We start from the raw sequence: 19,234 nt of genomic DNA, 5'->3' as shown, positions 1-19,234 counted from the left end.
TGCTAGTGTTGCCAGATTGGGGGTTTTAAGTGCATTTTAGCGGATTTGAACATGTTTTGGGCTGCAAAACGTCAGCAGTATCTGGCAACACTATGCTCTTCTTCATGACGACAACCGGAAGTGTACCAACACGATGGGGCGTGTAGCGCCACGTGTGGCTCGGGTGCACAATGCACCTTGCACAATAGCCCGATTTCACTTGTGCATGTAGGATTGGATTTCTCTGGCACCCTGCTGGGACCCTTTGCTCGATTACCAACAGCAGCTCGATTTGGACGTGCATGTAAACGTAGTCAAAGACACAGACAACCATTCACACTCACATTCACACCTACGGTCAATTTAGAGTCACCAGTTAACCTAACCTGCATGTCTTTGGACTGTGGGGGAAACCGGAGCACCCGGAGGAAACCCACAGGGAGAACATGCAAACTCCGCACAGAAAGGGTCATATTTACATGTATAGTGTTTGTATGGTTATTATTTACTGAATAAACAAATCAAAAATCAATTGACTGTGTGTGTCAAAATATCTGGCCAATAAACATGATTCTGATTCTGGTTCTGATTCTTTTTGGGAAATGGGTTTTGTAAACATTCTTCACTATCCCACATTGCCCTGAGTTCACTCTAATGGCATAGACTTTATTGCTGACCCTAATTCTATAACCATAGCTGAGATACTGTAGATTATACATCTGTGGAATAATTACTTGCCACAGCACAGCTGGCACTGTCAGTGGACACGCCTTTTATAGACCTGCGAGCTCAGGGTGAATCTCTCTCTCTCTCTGCTGAGCAGTTAACGAAAGACTATCTGAGAAGACCCTTTATAAATAACCTTGAATTAGTACCAAATGATGAATCCGAATAGGACTGATGACATACGGACGGAGCCAAACACTGGAAGTGACCACCGGGTGAACAAAACGCAAATGGATGGAAATGAGAATTACTCCACAAACCAAAACACACAACCTCAAGATTCTCGGAATCCGATGCAGTAAGCCATTACCATATAAATAACATGCTTTTTCCTCACTACATTTTAATAGTATGAAACATTTTTACATGTGGCGCCCCATAATTAACCGAGTCCATCGGACATGCTACACTGGGCTTGTTTAAGACATATTTGACAGATTAAGCTGCTGCCTATACTCTAATAGTTAGCTATATAACTGGTATTCATAAATATGCTAGAATTAGGGGTTCTAACTTTAATACTTTTGTTGAAAGATAACCGTTTCCTCCAAATCACCACCCGCTTAAGTTTCCGTTTCGGTTCTGCCGAAACGCCTGCTGAAAGCGCAACTCTGTAAACAAAGTCTGCGCATGCGCAGAGCAGTGGCGCACTCCAGCCCCTGACTGGAGAACTTGAGCACTTCTGTTTCATCTGACTGAACTCAGCAGATAGCTAGTCTGACTGACATCACACAAATGTTTTAGAGTCATTAAAACCAGTGAGGGCCTGATCATTAAATCCAGCTCCAGCATGAATTACTGTAATTATACACTACCGTTCAAAAGTTTGGGGTCACTTTGAAATGTCCTTATTTTTGAAAGAAAAGCACTGTTCTTTTCAATGAAGATCACTTTAAACTAATCAGAAATCCACTCTATACATTGCTAATGTGGTAAATGACTATTCTAGCTGCAAATGTCTGGTTTTTGGTGCAATATCTCCATAGGTGTATAGAGGCCCATTTCCAGCAACTCTCACTCCAGTGTTCTAATGGTACAATGTGTTTGCTCATTGCCTCAGAAGGCTAATGGATGATTAGAAAACCCTTGTACAATCATGTTAGCACAGCTGAAAACAGTTGAGCTCTTTAGAGAAGCTATAAAACTGACCTTCCTTTGAGCAGATTGAGTTTCTGGAGCATCACATTTGTGGGGTCGATTAAATGCTCAAAATGGCCAGGAAAATGTCTTGACTATATTTTCTATTCATTTTACAACTTATGGTGGTAAATAAAAGTGTGACTTTTCATAGAAAACACAAAATTGTGTGGGTGACCCCAAACTTTTGAACGGTAATGTAGATGGTGGCTTTTCATATTCTCTATATGCACCTACAGTGGTGCTTGAAAGTTTGTGAACCCTTTAGAATTTTCTATATTTCTGCATAAATATGACCTAAAACATCATCAGATTTTCACACAAGTCCTAAAAGTAGATAAAGAGAACCCAGTTAAACAAAGGAGACAAAAATGTTATGCTTGGTCATTTATTTATTGAGGAAAATGACCCAATATTACATATCTGTGAGTGGCAAAAGTAAGTAAACCTTTGCTTTCAGTATCTGGTGTGACCCACTTGTGCAGCAATAACTGCAACTAAACATTTGCGGTAACTGTTGATCAGTTCTGCACACCGGCTTGGAGGAATTTTAGCCCATTCCTCCGTACAGAACAGCTTCAACTCTGGGATGTTGGTGGGTTTCCTCACATGAACTGCTCGCTTCAGGTCCTTCCACAACATTTCCACTGGATTAAGGTCAGGTCTTTGACTTGGCCATTCCAAAACATTAACTTTATTCTTCTTTAACCATTCTTTGGTAGAACGATTTGTGTGCTTAGGGTCGTTGTCTTGCTGCATGACCCAGCTTCTCTTGAGATTCAGTTTATGGACAGGTGTCCTGACATTTTCCTTTAGAATTTGCTGGTATAATTCAGAATTCATTGTTCCATCAATGATGGCAAGCCGTCCTGGCCCAGATGCAGCAAAACAGACCCAAACCAACATGTTTCACAGATGGGATAAGGTTCTTATGCTGGAATGCAGTGTTTTCCTTTCTCCAAACATAATGCCCCTCATTTAAACCAAAAAGTTCTATTTTGGTCTCATCCATCCACAAAACATTTTTCCAATAGCCTTCTGGCTTGTCCATGTGATCTTTAGCAAACTGCAAACAAGCAGCAATGTTCTTTTTGAAGAGCAGTGGCTTTCTCCTTGCAACCCTGCTATGCACACCATTGTTGTTCAGTGTTCTCCTGATGGTGGACTCATGAACATTAACATTAGCCAATGTGAGAGAGGCCTTCAGTTGCTTAGAAGTTACCCTGGGGTTCTTTGTGACCTTGCCGACTATTACATGCCTTGCTCTTGAAGTGATCTTTGTTGGTCGACCACTCCTGGGGAGGGTAACAATGGTCTTGAATTTCCTCCATTTGTACACAATCTGTTTGTCTATGGATTAGTGGAGTCCAAACTCTTTAGAGATGGTTTTGTAACCTGTTCCAGCTTGATGAGCATCAACAATGCTTTTTCTGAGGTCCTCAGAAATCTCCTTTGTTCATGCCATGATACACTTCCACAAACATGTGTTGTAAAGATCAGACTTTGATAGATCCCTGTTCTTTAAATAAAACAGGGTGCCCACTCACACCTGATTGTCATCCCATTGATTGAAAACACCTGACTCTAATTTCACCTTCAAATTAACTGCTAATCCTAGAGGTTCACATACTTTTGCCACTCACAGATATGTAATATTGGATCATTTTCCTCAATAAATAAATGACCAAGTATAATATTTTTGTCTCATTTGTTTAACTGGGTTCTCTTTATCTACTTTTAGGACTTGTGTGAAATTCTGATGTTGTTTTAGGTCATATTTATGCAGAAATATAGAAAATTCTAAAGGGTTCACAAACTTTCAAGCACCACTGTACTCATCCATCCATTCATTATCTGTAGCCGCTTATCCTGTTCTACAGCGTCGCAGGCAAGCTGGAGCCTATCCCAGCTGACTATGGGCGAGAGGCGGGGTACACCCTGGACAAGTCGCCAGGTTATCGCAGCGCTGACACATAGACACAAACAACCATTCACACTCACATTCACACAATTTAGAGCCACCAGTTAGCCTAACCTGCATGCCTTTGGACTGTGGGGGAAACCGGAGGAAACCCACGCGGACACAGAGAGAACATGCAAACTCCATACAGAAAGGCCCTCGATGGCTGCTGGGCTCGAACCCAGGACCTTCTTGCTGTAATCTTCTTTCTAGTCCGATAGTTAGTTAGTTAGCCTTTATTTGTCACATACATACATGTTGGCCTATTTCCTACATTACCAACAATCCCATTCAGCTACCTGCTGACTGATTTCTACCTAAAGAGATAGATGCAGCAGCACTTTAGTCGTTTAGTCTATCCAGGTCTCTTGCCTCCTCTTCTGGATACTCTGGTCAAACAAATGGCTTTCCAAAGCTTTAACTTTAATGCTAATATCATCGTCATTGCATTGTGTGCTTGTCATCTCATAGATTGCTAGTTGAGTGAGTCTCCGGAATTCATAGGTCAAATGAGAAAAGAAAATCTTGCTTTTTTTTTTAGGCGCTAAGAGTGAAATCTGACTTTTATCCTTGAAATTTTTCACCTACTAAACAACATTGTAACTGCGCTCACAACATCCTCGTGTTGGTCCTCAAACAACAAATCATCACCAGGATCAGTGAAGGCAGCACAATTCCCTCAATATAAACCTATTTAATGCCTTTCAAGGATGAGTTTTCCTTTAACTGTGGAACCTGCTTCCAGTGTCAGATGATGTCAGGTGACACTCAAAGTTCAAGTGGTCTAAAGCATGAAGTAGCTAATATTTGAGGATAATAGTTAACTCGTATTTAGCAAATTTATCCAGACAATGGGCCTTATTTATCAAACTGGATATAAATGGATTTATGCGTAAATCATTTACACATACACACACACAAAAAATTGGTATTCATGAAAATTCCATAAGTTCAGAAAAACTTTCATATCCTACTCTTGCTCCTGTGTATACATTTACACATACGTGATTAATTTACCAGCTTTATTTCTGACAATAACACTGGATCATAAAAATGTGCTATAAATTCCATGAACATTTTATATCTTGATTAAGTAGTTAATACAGAATCCACAACAAAATGCAAAGGAAGATATGTTTAAGATTTTTAAAAATGAGACATTTTAGTTAGGTTTACTAACAAATGTAAACCTCAACTGATTTAGCTTCAAATTACTAAAAGAAAAGGTCATTATAGCTAAAATGTACTGTGGTTACATCATGTTGAACATCACCATTATGTCACAATTCATGAACACAGATATCAGGAAATTTTGACTCCTGATTCTGAAGTGGTGAACACCATAAGAATGGTGTTTATGTAAAGTTTTCATATACAACCCCAATTCCAAAAAAGCTGGGATGCTGTGTAAAATGTAAACAAAAACAGACTGCAACAATTTGCAAATCTCATAAACCCATATACTTATTTTTCACAACAGAACATAGACAACATATCAAATGTTTAAACTGAGAAAATGTACCATTTTAAGAAAAAAAAATAATGTAAACTTGAATTTGATGGCAGCAACACATATCAGAAAAGCTGGGAGAGGGCCATATTTACCACTGTATAGCATCCCCTCTTCTTTTAACAACAGTCCGTAAACATCTGAGAACTGAGGAGGCCAGTTGCTGGAGTTTTGGGAGAGGAATGTTGTCCCATTATTGCCTGATATAGGATTCTAGCTGCTCAACAGTCCTTTGTCATATTTTTCGTTTCATGATGCACCAAATGTTTTCAATTGGTGAAAGGTTTGGACTGCAAGCAGGCCAATTCAGCACCCATACTCTTCTACTATGAAGCTATGCTGTTGTAATAGATGCAGTATGTGGTTTAGGATTGTCTTGCTGAAATATGCAAGCCCTTTCCAGAAAAAAAAAAAATGTCGTCTGGATGGGAGTGGGAGCATATGTTGCTCTAAGACCTGTATATACTTTTAAGCATTGATGGTGCCTTTCCAGATGTGTAAGCTGCCCATGCCTTAGGGAGTAATGCACACCCATACCATCAGAGATGCAGCCTTTTGAACTGAGCGCTGGTAACAAAGCAGATGGTCCCTCTCCTCACTAGACCGGTGGAAGTGGCGTCCATGGTTTCCAAAAAGAATTTCAAATTTTCATTAGTCTGACCACAGAACAGTTTTCTGTTTTGCCTCAGTCCATTTTAAACGAGCTTTGGCCCAGAGAAGACGGCAGCGTTTCTGGATCATATTCAAATATGGCTTCTTCTTTGCATGATAGATCTTGAACCTGCATTTATGGATGGCACAGCAAACTGTGATCACAGACAATGATTTCTGAAAGTGTTCCTGAGTCCATGTAGTGATTTCCATTACAGAATCATGCCTGCTTTTAATGCAGTGCCGCCTGAGGGCCCAAAGATCACGGGCACCCAATATTGATCTTCAGCCTTGTCCCTTGCGCACAAAGATTTCTCCAGATTCTCAGAATCTTTTGATTATATTACGTCCTGTAGACGATGAGATATTCAAAGTCTTCACAATTTTACTTTACTTCTGAGAAACTCTGCCTCTCTAAGCTGTTCTTATATCCAGTCATATTACTGACCTGTTACCAATTAACCTAATTAGTTGCAAAATATTCCTCCAGCTGTTTCTTTTTAGTACCACTTACTTTTCCAGCCTTTTCTTGCCCCTGTCCCAACTCTTCTGAGACGTGTTACTGCCACCAAATTCAAAATGAGCTAATATTTCTCATGAAATAGTAAAATGTCTTAGTTTAAATATTTGACATGTTGTTTATGTTCTACTGTGAAAAAAATGGGTTTATGACATTTGCAATTCATTGCATTCTGTTTTTATTTACATTTTACGCAGCATCCCAACACTTTTGGAGTTGGGGTTGTAAATATGGTGAATATTAACACCTTTGAACGCATCTGGCGCTGTTATAAAATTCCAAGCTCAATGAAGATGGCTTTTTGTAAATGATATGCACTAGTTGATCAGTTGAATCAGAAGTACTGAGTTACAGACGATAGTGAATAAGGACTTTGGATAAGCATGGGAAATAACAGGAAGGGTACTCTATGACTAACAATGCAGTATATGAAACTATACAGTATATAAGCATTGCATGGACATATTCGGTATTGCATTTACTGTATATAAAAGTGATGGACATGATGATAATGGTATTGAAGTAGTTCTTATTATATGTAGCCATCAGAAAAGTATTGCGACATCTTTTGAGATGTGCAAACATTTCTAAAAACACATTTAGAAGAGATGTTTTCAGTTTTTCTCACTCTATTGTAATGTGCAGAAAAATAAATGCAGCACACTGCGAAACTTCACCTCCCTGGTTATAGTGCCATGAATAACCATTCCAGGGGACAGGATTTGGTGTGCTTCTGTAAAAAAGAGTGCAAGACTATAACTTTTCTTTAAAAAAAACCCACACAATTTATGACATTTTTTTGGCTAGTTCAAAACTGTTTTTTCAACATTGGTTTTCATAAACCAAATTAGGTTATGAGTAGCCTAAGTCTTCAGTGGAGATTACGTGTGAAATATCTTCAACAGGTTATTTGTCCATGTATGACATAGCTGTTTAAAGTAATGAAACACTAGATTCTTTATTACACACTGTATAGAAGAAAAGCAATGATCACGCTTCATAAATTAGTAAAATTATGGCTGTAAACCAGATATTGATGTGTTCTTGAGGATGCTTATTACTGTGAATTTCTTTTGCTGTCAGTGTCTTTCTGGACAGACACATTTGGGTCATAGCTCCTGTGATGGGTTTTAAGGGAAGTTCCAGATGATAATTTGTGGGAACATATTTGGACTTTGTTTACCATAAAATCACTCATGCCCCACCTTTGTTTGCGACATTCTTTGCAAATGAGGCAATGGAATTTGTTAAGTTCAAGGCACAGATGGAGCTTGTGAGTAAAAGGTACCTGCTGTAACTAATTATGTTTATGCTCACTCAGCTCTGATGGATACACCATGATCCCACCAAATGAATCAAAACGGCAGAAACTGCTGAAAAGTAAGTCATGATAGGTTACTGTTATTTCCATCCCCTTGTTATCCACACATTTCCTGTTCTTATTTGTTCCTTGCAGGTACGATTTCAACATACATTCTGTTTGGTTAAACATACAAACATGAGTTAAAGGTGTTGACTGCAAAGTCATCTGAAATTTGAATTTTTTTTTTATTGTGCATGGCATTTTCCTATGTCTCGCAAGAACAGTATCACCATATCATGAGGATGAGATGTGATAATTTTAATGTGCTGAGGGTTGCTTTTCTCTATTCTGGGACCGTTGTCCTACCTCTTGTGGTAAACAGTATGGCCCCACAGAAATGGGCGAGTGTGAGGAGCTTGAACATGAGGAGCTTTAACTAATTAGCATAACTATGGAACTGCGTCACACCAAGATGGCGACATGTGGAAAACATTGTGCCAATTAAAAATTTAGATTACACCAGGAGATCGCGTTACATCCAAAAGCTGAAACATGCAGGCGTCACAGATCCATATAATTTACCCACAAATGTATTTATTTATTATTTATTCTGCCCACTGCGCACTCTGTGTGTGCATGCGTGTGTGTGTGTGTGCACGCGCGCATGCATGTGTTCACTGCTTCAGATGGGTTAAACGCGGAGGAAGAATTTTGCTGTGCTTGAGTGTACATGTGACAAAAATAAAGGCTTCTTCTTCTTCTTAATTTACCCACAAATGTATTTATTCCACTTAAAAAGTTCACGACAAACTACCCAGATAGCAGAGGGTCGTTGATTCGACGTGGAATCATCGGCATGTTCTTCGACCTATACGCCGTCGAATCACCGTCGATCACCGACGTTGATTCAACACCGCTTTGCTCATACGAGTTTCCGTTGAAACGACGTTGAAAAGTGGCTGGTGGCCGACAGAGAATAGACCCCCTTTCACCCTTTATTCAACTACGTATTTCGGTCGATTTATAGTTGAATTTTCGGCGATGATTCATCCAACTTTACTTCCTGTTTTATGTACAACAGGAAGGCTACAAATTAAGCAAAACAGGCTAAATTAAACTAGCTAACAATAAAGCATCGGGGCTCTTGCCTAGGATGAACACACACATGCATACTTCAACCATGAAAGTGAAACTTAATTTATATCAATGTGCGTAGGCTACGTCCTGTTTAATGTACAACAGGATATAAAAATGCATGCAACAATGCACCTCTCCTAATGTTTGTCAAGCTATCTAATGAGGCATAACTTTTAACATTTATAAGGAACAGAACACACTTGAACAAGTTCTTAGAAACATTTTATGATTTATTTATAATTGTGGCCTATTCCTCCTGCGGCGCAGACACCTGTACATGGAAACAGACAAACATAACCAAAATTAATTTGATGCAGCATTGATAAAGAAAGTCAGCAGTAGGCTATGGGTTTCTAAATGCCACCCTACCTCATTATTTGGACATGGGGAAAAACTATATTTAAAATCCAAAGAGGGATGGAGGGAGGAAAATTAAAACAAAAGAAAGAAATGAAATATAGAGTAGAGAATATTTGATAAAATTAAGGATGTTTTTATTCAGTAAACATTTTAAAAAATGTTCTACAACACTCTAGCCTAGTGACTTACCAGTAACAAAATACACTTGAAGTATTCAGATCCGCTCTGCATAAAGCAGCTAAATCGCTAGTTACGAATGTAACTGTGGTTCTATGAATGCCGGATGACCGCCAGAGGCGGCACAGCCTGTGGATGATATCCTTCGCGTAGCGCAAGTCGAGACTTATACCAACAAAGAAGTCGTGATGACGTACCTCATGCATAAGAGGCACTGCAGCACGTCATTCGTCCTCGGAAAACTTCTCGCGGTTGCGATGTCCGAGTGACTGGGAACTCTGGCGGTCATCCGGCATTCATAGAACCACAGTTACATTCGTAACTAGCGTTCTATTTCATGCCTCCTGACCGCCAGAGGCGGCACAGCCTGTGGATGACTAATACCAGCACTGTCATGAGGACGAGTATGTCAATCCATAATTGAAAGAATGGCAGGCCCAAGGCTTGTAGGTGATGCCACATTTACCCTATAAAACCTGGTGAATGTTGAAGGGCCAGACCATGTTGCTGCTGCACAGATGTCAGATAGCGGGGTTCCCCTCAGGGCTGCCCATGAGGTAGCCAAGCTCCTGGTGTTGTGGCACATTACACTGCCCACTGGTAGGGAATCAGCTGACTTGTGTGCAAGGGAAATCACCTCGCAAACCCAATGTGAGAGGCGCTGTTTAGATACAGGCGAGCCAATTGCACCACCTCCATAAGTGACAAACAGTTGGTCTGACCGTCTCGTGGCTTCGGTCCGAGACACATAGTGCCTCAAGGCTCGCACAGGGCATAGGTCTAGACGGTCCTCATAAGAAGCAAGCTCAATGGATTGGTTAATAAAGGATGGAGATAGAACCTTCGGCAGAAAGGCTGGGTTTGGCCATAGCGTAACGCCAGATAGATTTGGTCCCCATCTCATACAATCTGGGCTGACTGAGAGTGCGTGTAACTCACTCACACGTTTTGCCGAGACCATAGCTAAGAGAAAAACGGTCTTCAAGGAAACCCATCTCATGTCCGCTTCAGCCAATGGTTCGAAAGGGGCCTGGCACAGAGAGTCTAGTACGCGATGCAAATCCCACTGAGGGCTGCGAGGGGCTCTGTAGGGGTGGAGGCGTCTAGCGCCCCTAAGAAAGTTGCGGATGAGACTATGTGCACCAATAGTCGCACCCTCCACTTTATCATGCCTCGCAGAGATAGCTGCTACATAGACTTTCACGGTAGATGGGGATTTACCCTCATCAAGTAGTTTCTGTAGAAACTTGAGCAGTACGGGTATAGGACAACCCGTGGGAGAAACGCTTACGGTCTCACACCACGTCTTGAACAATTTCCAGCGGTTGTCATACAACGACCTAGTTGAGGGGGCCCTCGCGTTCTCTAAGGTATTGATGACCGCTGGGTCAAACTCTAACAGAGGGTTGTCGGGCCCAAGGGCCACACCCACAGCTGGAGACGTTCCGGGCAGGAGTGCCAAACTTTGCCCTCCATCTGAGACAGTAGGTCCCTTCTGAGCGGTAGTTGCCACGGAGTTCCGGTCAGCAGGGAATGAAGCACAGCAAACCACGGTCTCGCTGGCCATCGCGGAGCCACCAGCAGAACACGGTGACAGCACTGGCGTATCCGAAGTAGCACCTCCAGAAGGAGGGGAATCGGTGGAAAGGCATACAGCAGTTCGTCCGGCCACTCGTGTGCCATGGCGTCCAAGCCCAGTGCTTCGTCCTCCTGCGTGCGAGAGAACCACTTTTGGCAGTGTGTGGACTCTTTGCTGGCAAACAGGTCCACCGCTGCTGTACCAAAGCGATCCCAAACCTGCTGTACCACCTGTGGGCTCAGGCGCCACTCCCCCGGGTCGAGGCGTTGTCTCGACAGGGAGTCTGCCACCGCATTCAGTTTCCCTGGCAAGTGGACTGCCCTGAGGGATGCCAGCCTGGGGAAGGCCCACTTCAGTAGAGATTGAGTTAAGCGAAAAGCAGTGGGGGATCGTGTTCCCCCCTGGTGGTTGATGTTGTACACCGTCGTCACATTGTCTGATCTGACCAGTACGTGGCGCCCCTGTAGGTATGGCATAAGGTGTTTTAGAGCCAGGTGTACTGCTCTGATTTCGAGGAGACTGACGTGTTCGCCCATCTCTTCTTTGCTCCACAACCCACTGACTGCTCTGTGTTGCCATACTGCGCCCCACCCTGTAAGAGAGGCGTCTGTAGTCACAATCTCCCTGTGTGTGGGTGCTGCACCAAGCGGAACACCTGATGTTAAAAAGGTCTCCTTCCGCCATGGGCTGAGGGCAGACATGCAATGTTCTGTGATAAGAACGGGTGTCTTCCTGTGACGGGTCACGTCGAGGCTGAGGCCAATCAGCCATATTTGCAGAGGCCGGAGTTCCAGCAGACCCAAGGGGAGGATCTGGGCTGCTGCTGTGAGCATACCCTGGAGCCGCAGTAGTATTCTGAAACGTAGTCTTCGTCCCACCCGTACTCGTGACAGTAGTGAAGTGATGTTCGCTACACGCCGGCTGGTCAAGGACGCGGACATTGTCTGTGAGTCTAGGATCATGCCAATGAATTGAGCCGATTGGCTCGGGATAAGTGTGCTCTTTTCTAAATTGATTGTCAGTCCCAGTTCTGAGACATGGCTCTGCAGTGTTGCTATATCTGCTAGGCTGCGTTCCCTCGTCGGGGAACAGACTAACCAGTCATCCAGGTATGGTAGAATCCTCATACCTGACTCCATGAGGGGGGACAGTACTGCCTGTATGCATCTCGAGAAGACTCTGGGTGACAGAGCGAGGCCGAACGGGAGTACCCTGAATTGGAACAGACGGCCCTGGAAGGCAAAGCGGAGGAACCGACGATGTGCTGGTGCCACCGGGATATGAAAGTAGGCGTCTTTCAAATCCAGGGTAGTAAACCATTCCGCTGGGGAGATTACCTTCAGAACGTCTGCTGTGTGCAGCATCTTGAATGGCATTTTCTTTAGGTACTTGTTTAAGCCCCGGAGGTCTAGAATTGGGCGGAAACCGCCGTCTTTTTTTGGAACGACAAAATAAACTGAACAGAAGCCGTTGAAAGTAGGAGAACACTCTACTTCCTCTATGGCCCCTTTCTGCAGAAGAACGGTTATCTCCGACTGGAGAACCAGAGATCTTGTTGAACTTTTTACAATTGTGGGCCTGAGACGGGCCTTTGGAGGGGGCCGACGTCTGAACTGCAGTCTGTAACCCTCTGACACTGTTTTTAGAACCCATGGGTCGCGAACGATTCTGGCCCATGCGGCCAGTTGAGTCTCTGTGTACAGTCCAACCGTCGGCCCGGGGCCTTCAGCGGGGAGTGCGATTGGGCTTCGCTCCACTGTTAGTGGGGGTGGAGCGGGGCATGGGATATGCCTGGCGGCGAAAGGGTGCAGAGCCCCTGGGGGCATGTCTATTCTCCCTTTGCCGTTGAGGTGCCGCGCGCTGGGGGGATGAGAATTCCCGCCGTGGTGCTGGGGGCTGCGGTGCTCGGAAGCGAGTCACCTGTGATAAGCCCACCTGCTGTTTCCGTGTTTCCGAAACTAGGGCGCGGCGTTCCAGAGCGTCCTTAGCGGCTAGCCCGAACAGTTGGCCAGGTATGAGGGGCAGCTCCCGTAGGGTGGCTCTGCACGCGTCCGGGAGTGGCGTTTGCGAAAGCCAGACCTGGCGGCGAGCGCGCACTAATACCGCCATCAGACGCCCTAACTCCTGGGTCATGAAGCCCACGCCCTGTAGGGTGGCTTCAATCGCCTCACGTACAGCCGGATCTGAGTCTGCCTTCAGCAGGGAAGACTGCGCGGCCAGAAGAAGGTGAGAAATCGTATTGTCGATCCTTCCAATGCGCGCCGCATGATTGTAGGCTCGAACAAGATCATCGTCTGTGCGCCTACAGGCCTTGCTTGGACAGCGTACCTGGGGACGTACTGCCTCGTCTGGGGAGACCACCAGAGACGCCACACAGGGATCCACCGCTGGCATTGTATCCAATCCAAACAGGCCTGCATCAGCCATGTTACTCATAGCGCGTGCCACAGAGGTGGGGTGGGAACGTGCAGCTGCAGTTTTAAACGCCGTCTGGAACTCGTCCACAAAGGCGTCACATTTTGGGATGATGGAGGAGGCGTCCACCGAGGGCTGCCTGAAGTAGGCGCTCACACCAGCGTTAGATTGCAGCGGCTGTAGCCCACGTTGTACTAGCGCCGCAGTAATTGTGGCCAGCAAGGATTGGGGGCCGAGAGTCCCGCCATCCCCATTTTTGTCGGAAAAAACGCTGGAGGGGGCATCGTCAGAGGAAATGCCCAAGCGAGGAGAGCCAGGCAGCTCAAGGGAATCGTCTTCCACTGGATTAAAGAGAGAGTCAGTGGCGGCAGTGGAGAGTGTATCGTCCTCCACGTCTGGCTCCTCTCGGGCAGGCAGGGTGGGAGCAGTAGCCAGGGTACCACCTGCTGGTGGTATGGTCTGCATGTTTGCCTGAGGGGGTTGGAGCTGAAGCAGTAACGTCTCTATTCGGCTTACAGCCGAGGAGAGATCGTCTACCCGTTTGTTGAGCACAGAAGTGGAGTGCGATTTCGCCTTCTTCTTGGCTGGCTGCGCAGCCTGAAGGCCTGTGCTGCCGCGTTTCACGGCTTTGTGGGCACCTGCGGCAATATGCTCGGTTGTCGAGAGCAGCGCGTCACTTTTGGCCAATAACTCGGTAAGTCTGGCCTCTCTTACCGTGAGCGGTAGGACGGCACAGCTTGGGCAAGGGTTCGTCAAAGCTGAGCGAAGGTGAGCGGTGCCTAGACAAGACGGGCATTCTAAATGACCGTCCTCAGATGCAAGTGGTGCAAAGCACGTTTTGCATGTGAGGGAAAGGACATCCATCATAGCGCAACTAACGCAAACCCGAACTAACACACGACGCAATAACAATAATGTAGATCAAACACCGAATACACAATGCTAACACGAGTGACAGGGCTAACGAGTTGGCTAGCTAGCTAGTCAGACACGGGGAGAGCCACCGTGCTAACTAGGGAATACACCACACTTGTCAACAAAACGGGGAAAACCACCGCGGGGATGTGAGTGTGTGTGTGCGGGGGTGAACACGGGGTGAACCGCCGTGCACTTCCGATCACGGGAAGAGCCTCCGTGAGCTTACCTTTCTTGTTCCTTTCCTTCTTTTTTTTTTTTTTTTTTTAGAATATAAATTCCTTCACGGGGGAACCGCCGTACAGGATTCCGGTAATCCGGTAATTAACTTGGGATGCTCGAATCAAGCGCGAGAAGAATAAGAGGACGAATGACGTGCTGCAGTGCCTCTTATGCATGAGGTACGTCATCACGACTTCTTTGTTGGTATAAGTCTCGACTTGCGCTACGCGAAGGATATCATCCACAGGCTGTGCCGCCTCTGGCGGTCAGGAGGCATGAAATAGAACCTCTCTCTGTCTCCTGGCAGAAAGCTCCTTGGTTTGCTTGTGTCTCAATCACAGCTGGTATTCTGTAGAAAGACTTCTTTTCACCTTTCCCATCAGCTTTGTTAGAACCCTAACACAGCACAGAAGTTTACCATTGTAGGTTTTTGATGAACCAAGTGCCTCGTGGGTTCACATACCGCGCGCTGCCGTTATTTCCCCCTAATCACGAGTTTGTTGGTCTTCCAATGTGGCGCAGGGTTTGTTTCGGGTGACGTCAGTGAAAGGGGTCTAATGGGGGCATTACCGCCACCCACTGGATTGGGGTGTAAAGCAGTCTGAACAAAACGTGTAAACATAAACATAGGAGAAATGAACCCGTTTTTCTAACTCGTCCTCACTTAGTCTACTTTTTTTTTTGATTAGTCTGGATTTGATATTGTAAATTTAAATGTGAATCAATGTATATTCATCGGACATAAACAAATGAATAAATCTTGAGGCGTCCGGGGCGCGGTGTCGCGGGGGGGGATCGAACAAACCCTCCGATCCCCCCTGGCTACGGGCCAGTTGCTCATCATCTCATCTCATTATCTCTAGCCGCTTTATCCTTCTACAGGGTCGCAGGCAAGCTGGAGCCTATCCCAGCTGACTATGGGCGAAAGGCGGGGTACACCCTGGACAAGTCGCCAGGTCATCACAGGGCTGACACATAGACACAGACAACCATTCACACTCACATTCACACCTACGGTCAATTTAGAGTCACCAGTTAACCTAACCTGCATGTCTTTGGACTGTGGGGGAAACTGGAGCACCCGGAGGAAACCCACGCGGACACGGGGAGAACATGCAAACTCCACACAGAAAGGCCCTCGCCGGCCCCGGGGCTCGAACCCAGGACCTTCTTGCTGTGAGGCGACAGCGCTAACCACTACACCACCGTGCCGCCGGGCCAGTTGCTCATCCTACCAATGTTGAAAACTGGCCGGCAAAAGTGACGATGGTTCAACGTCGTATATTCAACCTTCTCTGACGGTCGACAGATCAACCTTTACCCACGTTGATTCAACGGTGATAAATCGACCCTCTCAGACGGCGGAGAAATCGACGTTTCACGGCGCCGTTTCAACGTTGATTTTCTGACGTACGACGGAAACCGACCATTCTGACCAAAACTCTATGTCGTTTCAACGACCCTCTGCTATCGGGGTAGCTACTGGATTTGAGATACTACGATATCCTGAACTATTTAGTATTTGGACTTCTAATTACACTGGAGATGCTAAAGGCACACAAAAGTATGGATGCCTACCAATATTTTGAGGCAGGTTTCATGCCAGAATGTTATGGGAACTTCCTGATAAAGAAAAATACCTGATTATGACAAAGGTAAACGCGGACTTCTAACAGTAATAAACAAGCCAGGGCCTGATTATGACAAAGGTAAACACTGACTTCTAACAGTAATAAACAAGCCAGGGCCTAAATTTAGTATATTTTATGGTGCTTAGCCTCGTTTACATTATCAATACATCAAAAATATGCTGCTAGTCTCGCCAAGCATTAGGTCTAATATGGTGTCCAAAGCCCACATCCAGATATACATTTTAACGTGCACAGAGCTTTCACACTAACCTGATATAAAATGTTCTCCACACATACAGTAATGCTTTGTTGGCATTCAGTCTTCCCGTTTAACTGAAGTTTGACATTTTTCTTGTCTTTCTGTGTTTGCTGGGAAGCAGTGAAAAGTTAAACCAGGCTTATATCCACGTCTCTTAATACATCCAAAAGCACTACAGGTCTCTGGCATTGTTCTTTTAGATGTAACTTCTACAAGTTTATCTGTAGATGTACCAAATTGGGCTTACAATCACTCGCATATGCTTGTGTCGGTCGTTGTCTTGGCCGGATAAACAAATCTGCAGCTACAAGGATGTCATGTTAAAGGCCCCTATAACTCCATACTCGCTACCATGGAGTCGAGTTCATAATTTCTAAGGCTAAGATAGCTAAGTGCTAGCTAGAATGATTTAGTTATCTATCCAAAAAAATTACGTCATCTAACCTTGCTCTGTCTTGCACTCACTAGGCAGGCTTTCCTTTTCTTTCTGCTGGCTTTTAGGTTGGCAGGAGAGCCAAGTCTGCTGTGTCTGCCCATGCCAACTTGTTTTGGTTAAAAGTAGGTCAAACACACCCCACAGTGGTCATGTGATATTGCTGCTTGCTTACTTTGGCAACTTTTGGAATTGTAAAATGCGGGACGCATTTTATCTCGGCAAAACAGTAACACATAGGATGCACAGTGTGTGCAACATCGCAACATCTCAAAACTCCAACAGCTACAGACATAGAACATTTTGCCCAGAATTCAACTTTGCAGTCAGAACCTTTAAATGCAATTTTAACCTCCAAGTACATATTGTTCTGTCTTGGAATGATGAGTACTGAACAACACACTCATTCACAAGTAATATAAATTTTTTTTATTTGTTTAGTGCTCATGGCTAACCCAAAATAAGCTGGGTATACTGATTATTTATGCTTCTGTGTTAAATCATGTTACACTGAAAATTTTGAGCTGTTTAATGTAAAAAAATTATTTGATTCCCTTTGCTTTATCAAAGCAATATATATTTCTTGCTAAAATTTCAAAAATGTCTTGGAATAACACATTTTGTTTGTTTTGAAAATGTATAGGGTATATTGACTACAGAATTAACTAAAACGTTGACATATTTCAAATATATCTTCAAAGCTATTATTGAAGACAATAATTGTAAATGTTAATCATTTTAAGGGAAACCTTACTTAACAAAACATTACAGTACATCTTAATTAATTATTTAATGATTATTTGTGTGTGATAGTGCATTTAAATACTTTTTTATTCATTTAAATAGTTAAAACACTGCAAACACACTCACATACACATACACACATTATATATATACACAACCCCGATTCCAAAAAAGTTGGGACAAAGTACAAATTGTAAATAAAAACAGAATGCAATAATTTACAAATCTCAAAAACTGATATTGTATTCACAATAGAACATAGACAACATATCAAATGTCGAAAGTGAGACATTTTGAAATTTCATGCCAAATATTGGCTCATTTGAAATTTCATGACAGCAACACATCTCAAAAAAGTTGGGACAGGGGCAATAAGAGGCTGGAGAAGTTAAAGGTACAAAAAAGGAACAGCTGGAGGACCAAATTGCAACTCATTAGGTCAATTGGCAATAGGTCATTAACATGACTGGGTATAAAAAGAGCATCTTGGAGTGGCAGCGGCTCTCAGAAGTAAAGATGGGAAGAGGATCACCAATCCCCCTAATTCTGCGCCGACAAATAGTGGAGCAATACCAGAAAGGAGTTTGACAGTGTAAAATTGCAAAGAGTTTGAACATATCATCATCTACAGTGCATAATATCATCAAAAGATTCAGAGAATCTGGAAGAATCTTTGTGCGTAAGGGTCAAGGCCAGAAAACCATACTGGGTGCCCGTGATCTTCGGGCCCTTAGACGGCACTGCATCACATACAGGCATGCTTCTGTATTGGAAATCACAAAATGGGCTCAGAAATATTTCCAGAGAACATTATCTGTGAACGCAATTCACCGTGCCATCCGCCGTTGCCAGCTAAAACTCTATAGTTCAAAGAAGAAGCTGTATCTAAACATGATCCAGAAGCACAGACGTCTTCTCTGGGCCAAGGCTCATTTAAAATGGACTGTGGCAAAGTGGAAAACTGTTCTGTGGTCAGACGAATCAAAATTTGAAGTTCTTTATGGAAATCAGGGACACCCAAGTTGTTATCAGCGCTTAGTTCAGAAGCCTGCATCTCTGATGGTATGGGGTTGCATTAGTGCGTGTGGCATGGGCAGCTTACACATCTGGAAAGACACCATCAATGCTGAAAGGTATATCCAGGTTGTAGGGCAACATATGCTCCCATCCAGATGACGTCTCTTTCAGGGAAGACCTTGCATTTTCCAACATGACAATGCCAAACCACATACTGCATCAATTACAGCATCGTGTAGAAGAAGGGTCCGGGTACTGAACTGGCCAGCCTGCAGTCCAGATCTTTCACCCATAGAAAACATTTGGCACATCATAAAACAGAAGATATGACAAAAAAGACCTAAGCCAGTTGGGCAACTAGAATCCTACATTAGACAAGAATGGGTTAACATTCCTATCCCTAAACTTGAGCAACTTGTCTCCTCAGTCCCCAGACGTTTACAGACTGTTGTAAAGAGAAAAGGGGATGTCTCACAGTGGTAAACATGGCCTTGTCCCAACTTTTTTGAGATGTGTTGTTGCCATGAAATTTAAAATCACCTAATTTTCTCTTTAAATG

General features: G+C 43.9%; 1 protein-coding gene across 1 annotated transcript in view; it reads left to right on the top strand.

Annotated features, from left to right (window-relative positions):
* The first annotated feature begins 736 nt into the window (after positions 1-736).
* Positions 737-19,234, top strand: part of epsti1 (epithelial stromal interaction 1) — a 32,346-nt gene continuing 13,848 nt past the window's right edge. The window contains exons 1-2 of the mRNA XM_060929904.1: positions 737-1,003; positions 7,805-7,863. Coding sequence (XP_060785887.1) covers positions 858-1,003; positions 7,805-7,863 — 205 coding nt within the window. The 5' untranslated portion in view covers positions 737-857. The remainder of the gene's footprint in view (positions 1,004-7,804; positions 7,864-19,234) is intronic.

The sequence above is a fragment of the Neoarius graeffei genome, chromosome 9, assembly GCF_027579695.1.
Source record: "Neoarius graeffei isolate fNeoGra1 chromosome 9, fNeoGra1.pri, whole genome shotgun sequence".
Lineage (NCBI taxonomy): Eukaryota > Metazoa > Chordata > Actinopteri > Siluriformes > Ariidae > Neoarius > Neoarius graeffei.
The sequence above is the reverse complement of the archived record's forward strand: the minus strand, read 5'-3'. Positions and strand labels throughout refer to the sequence as shown.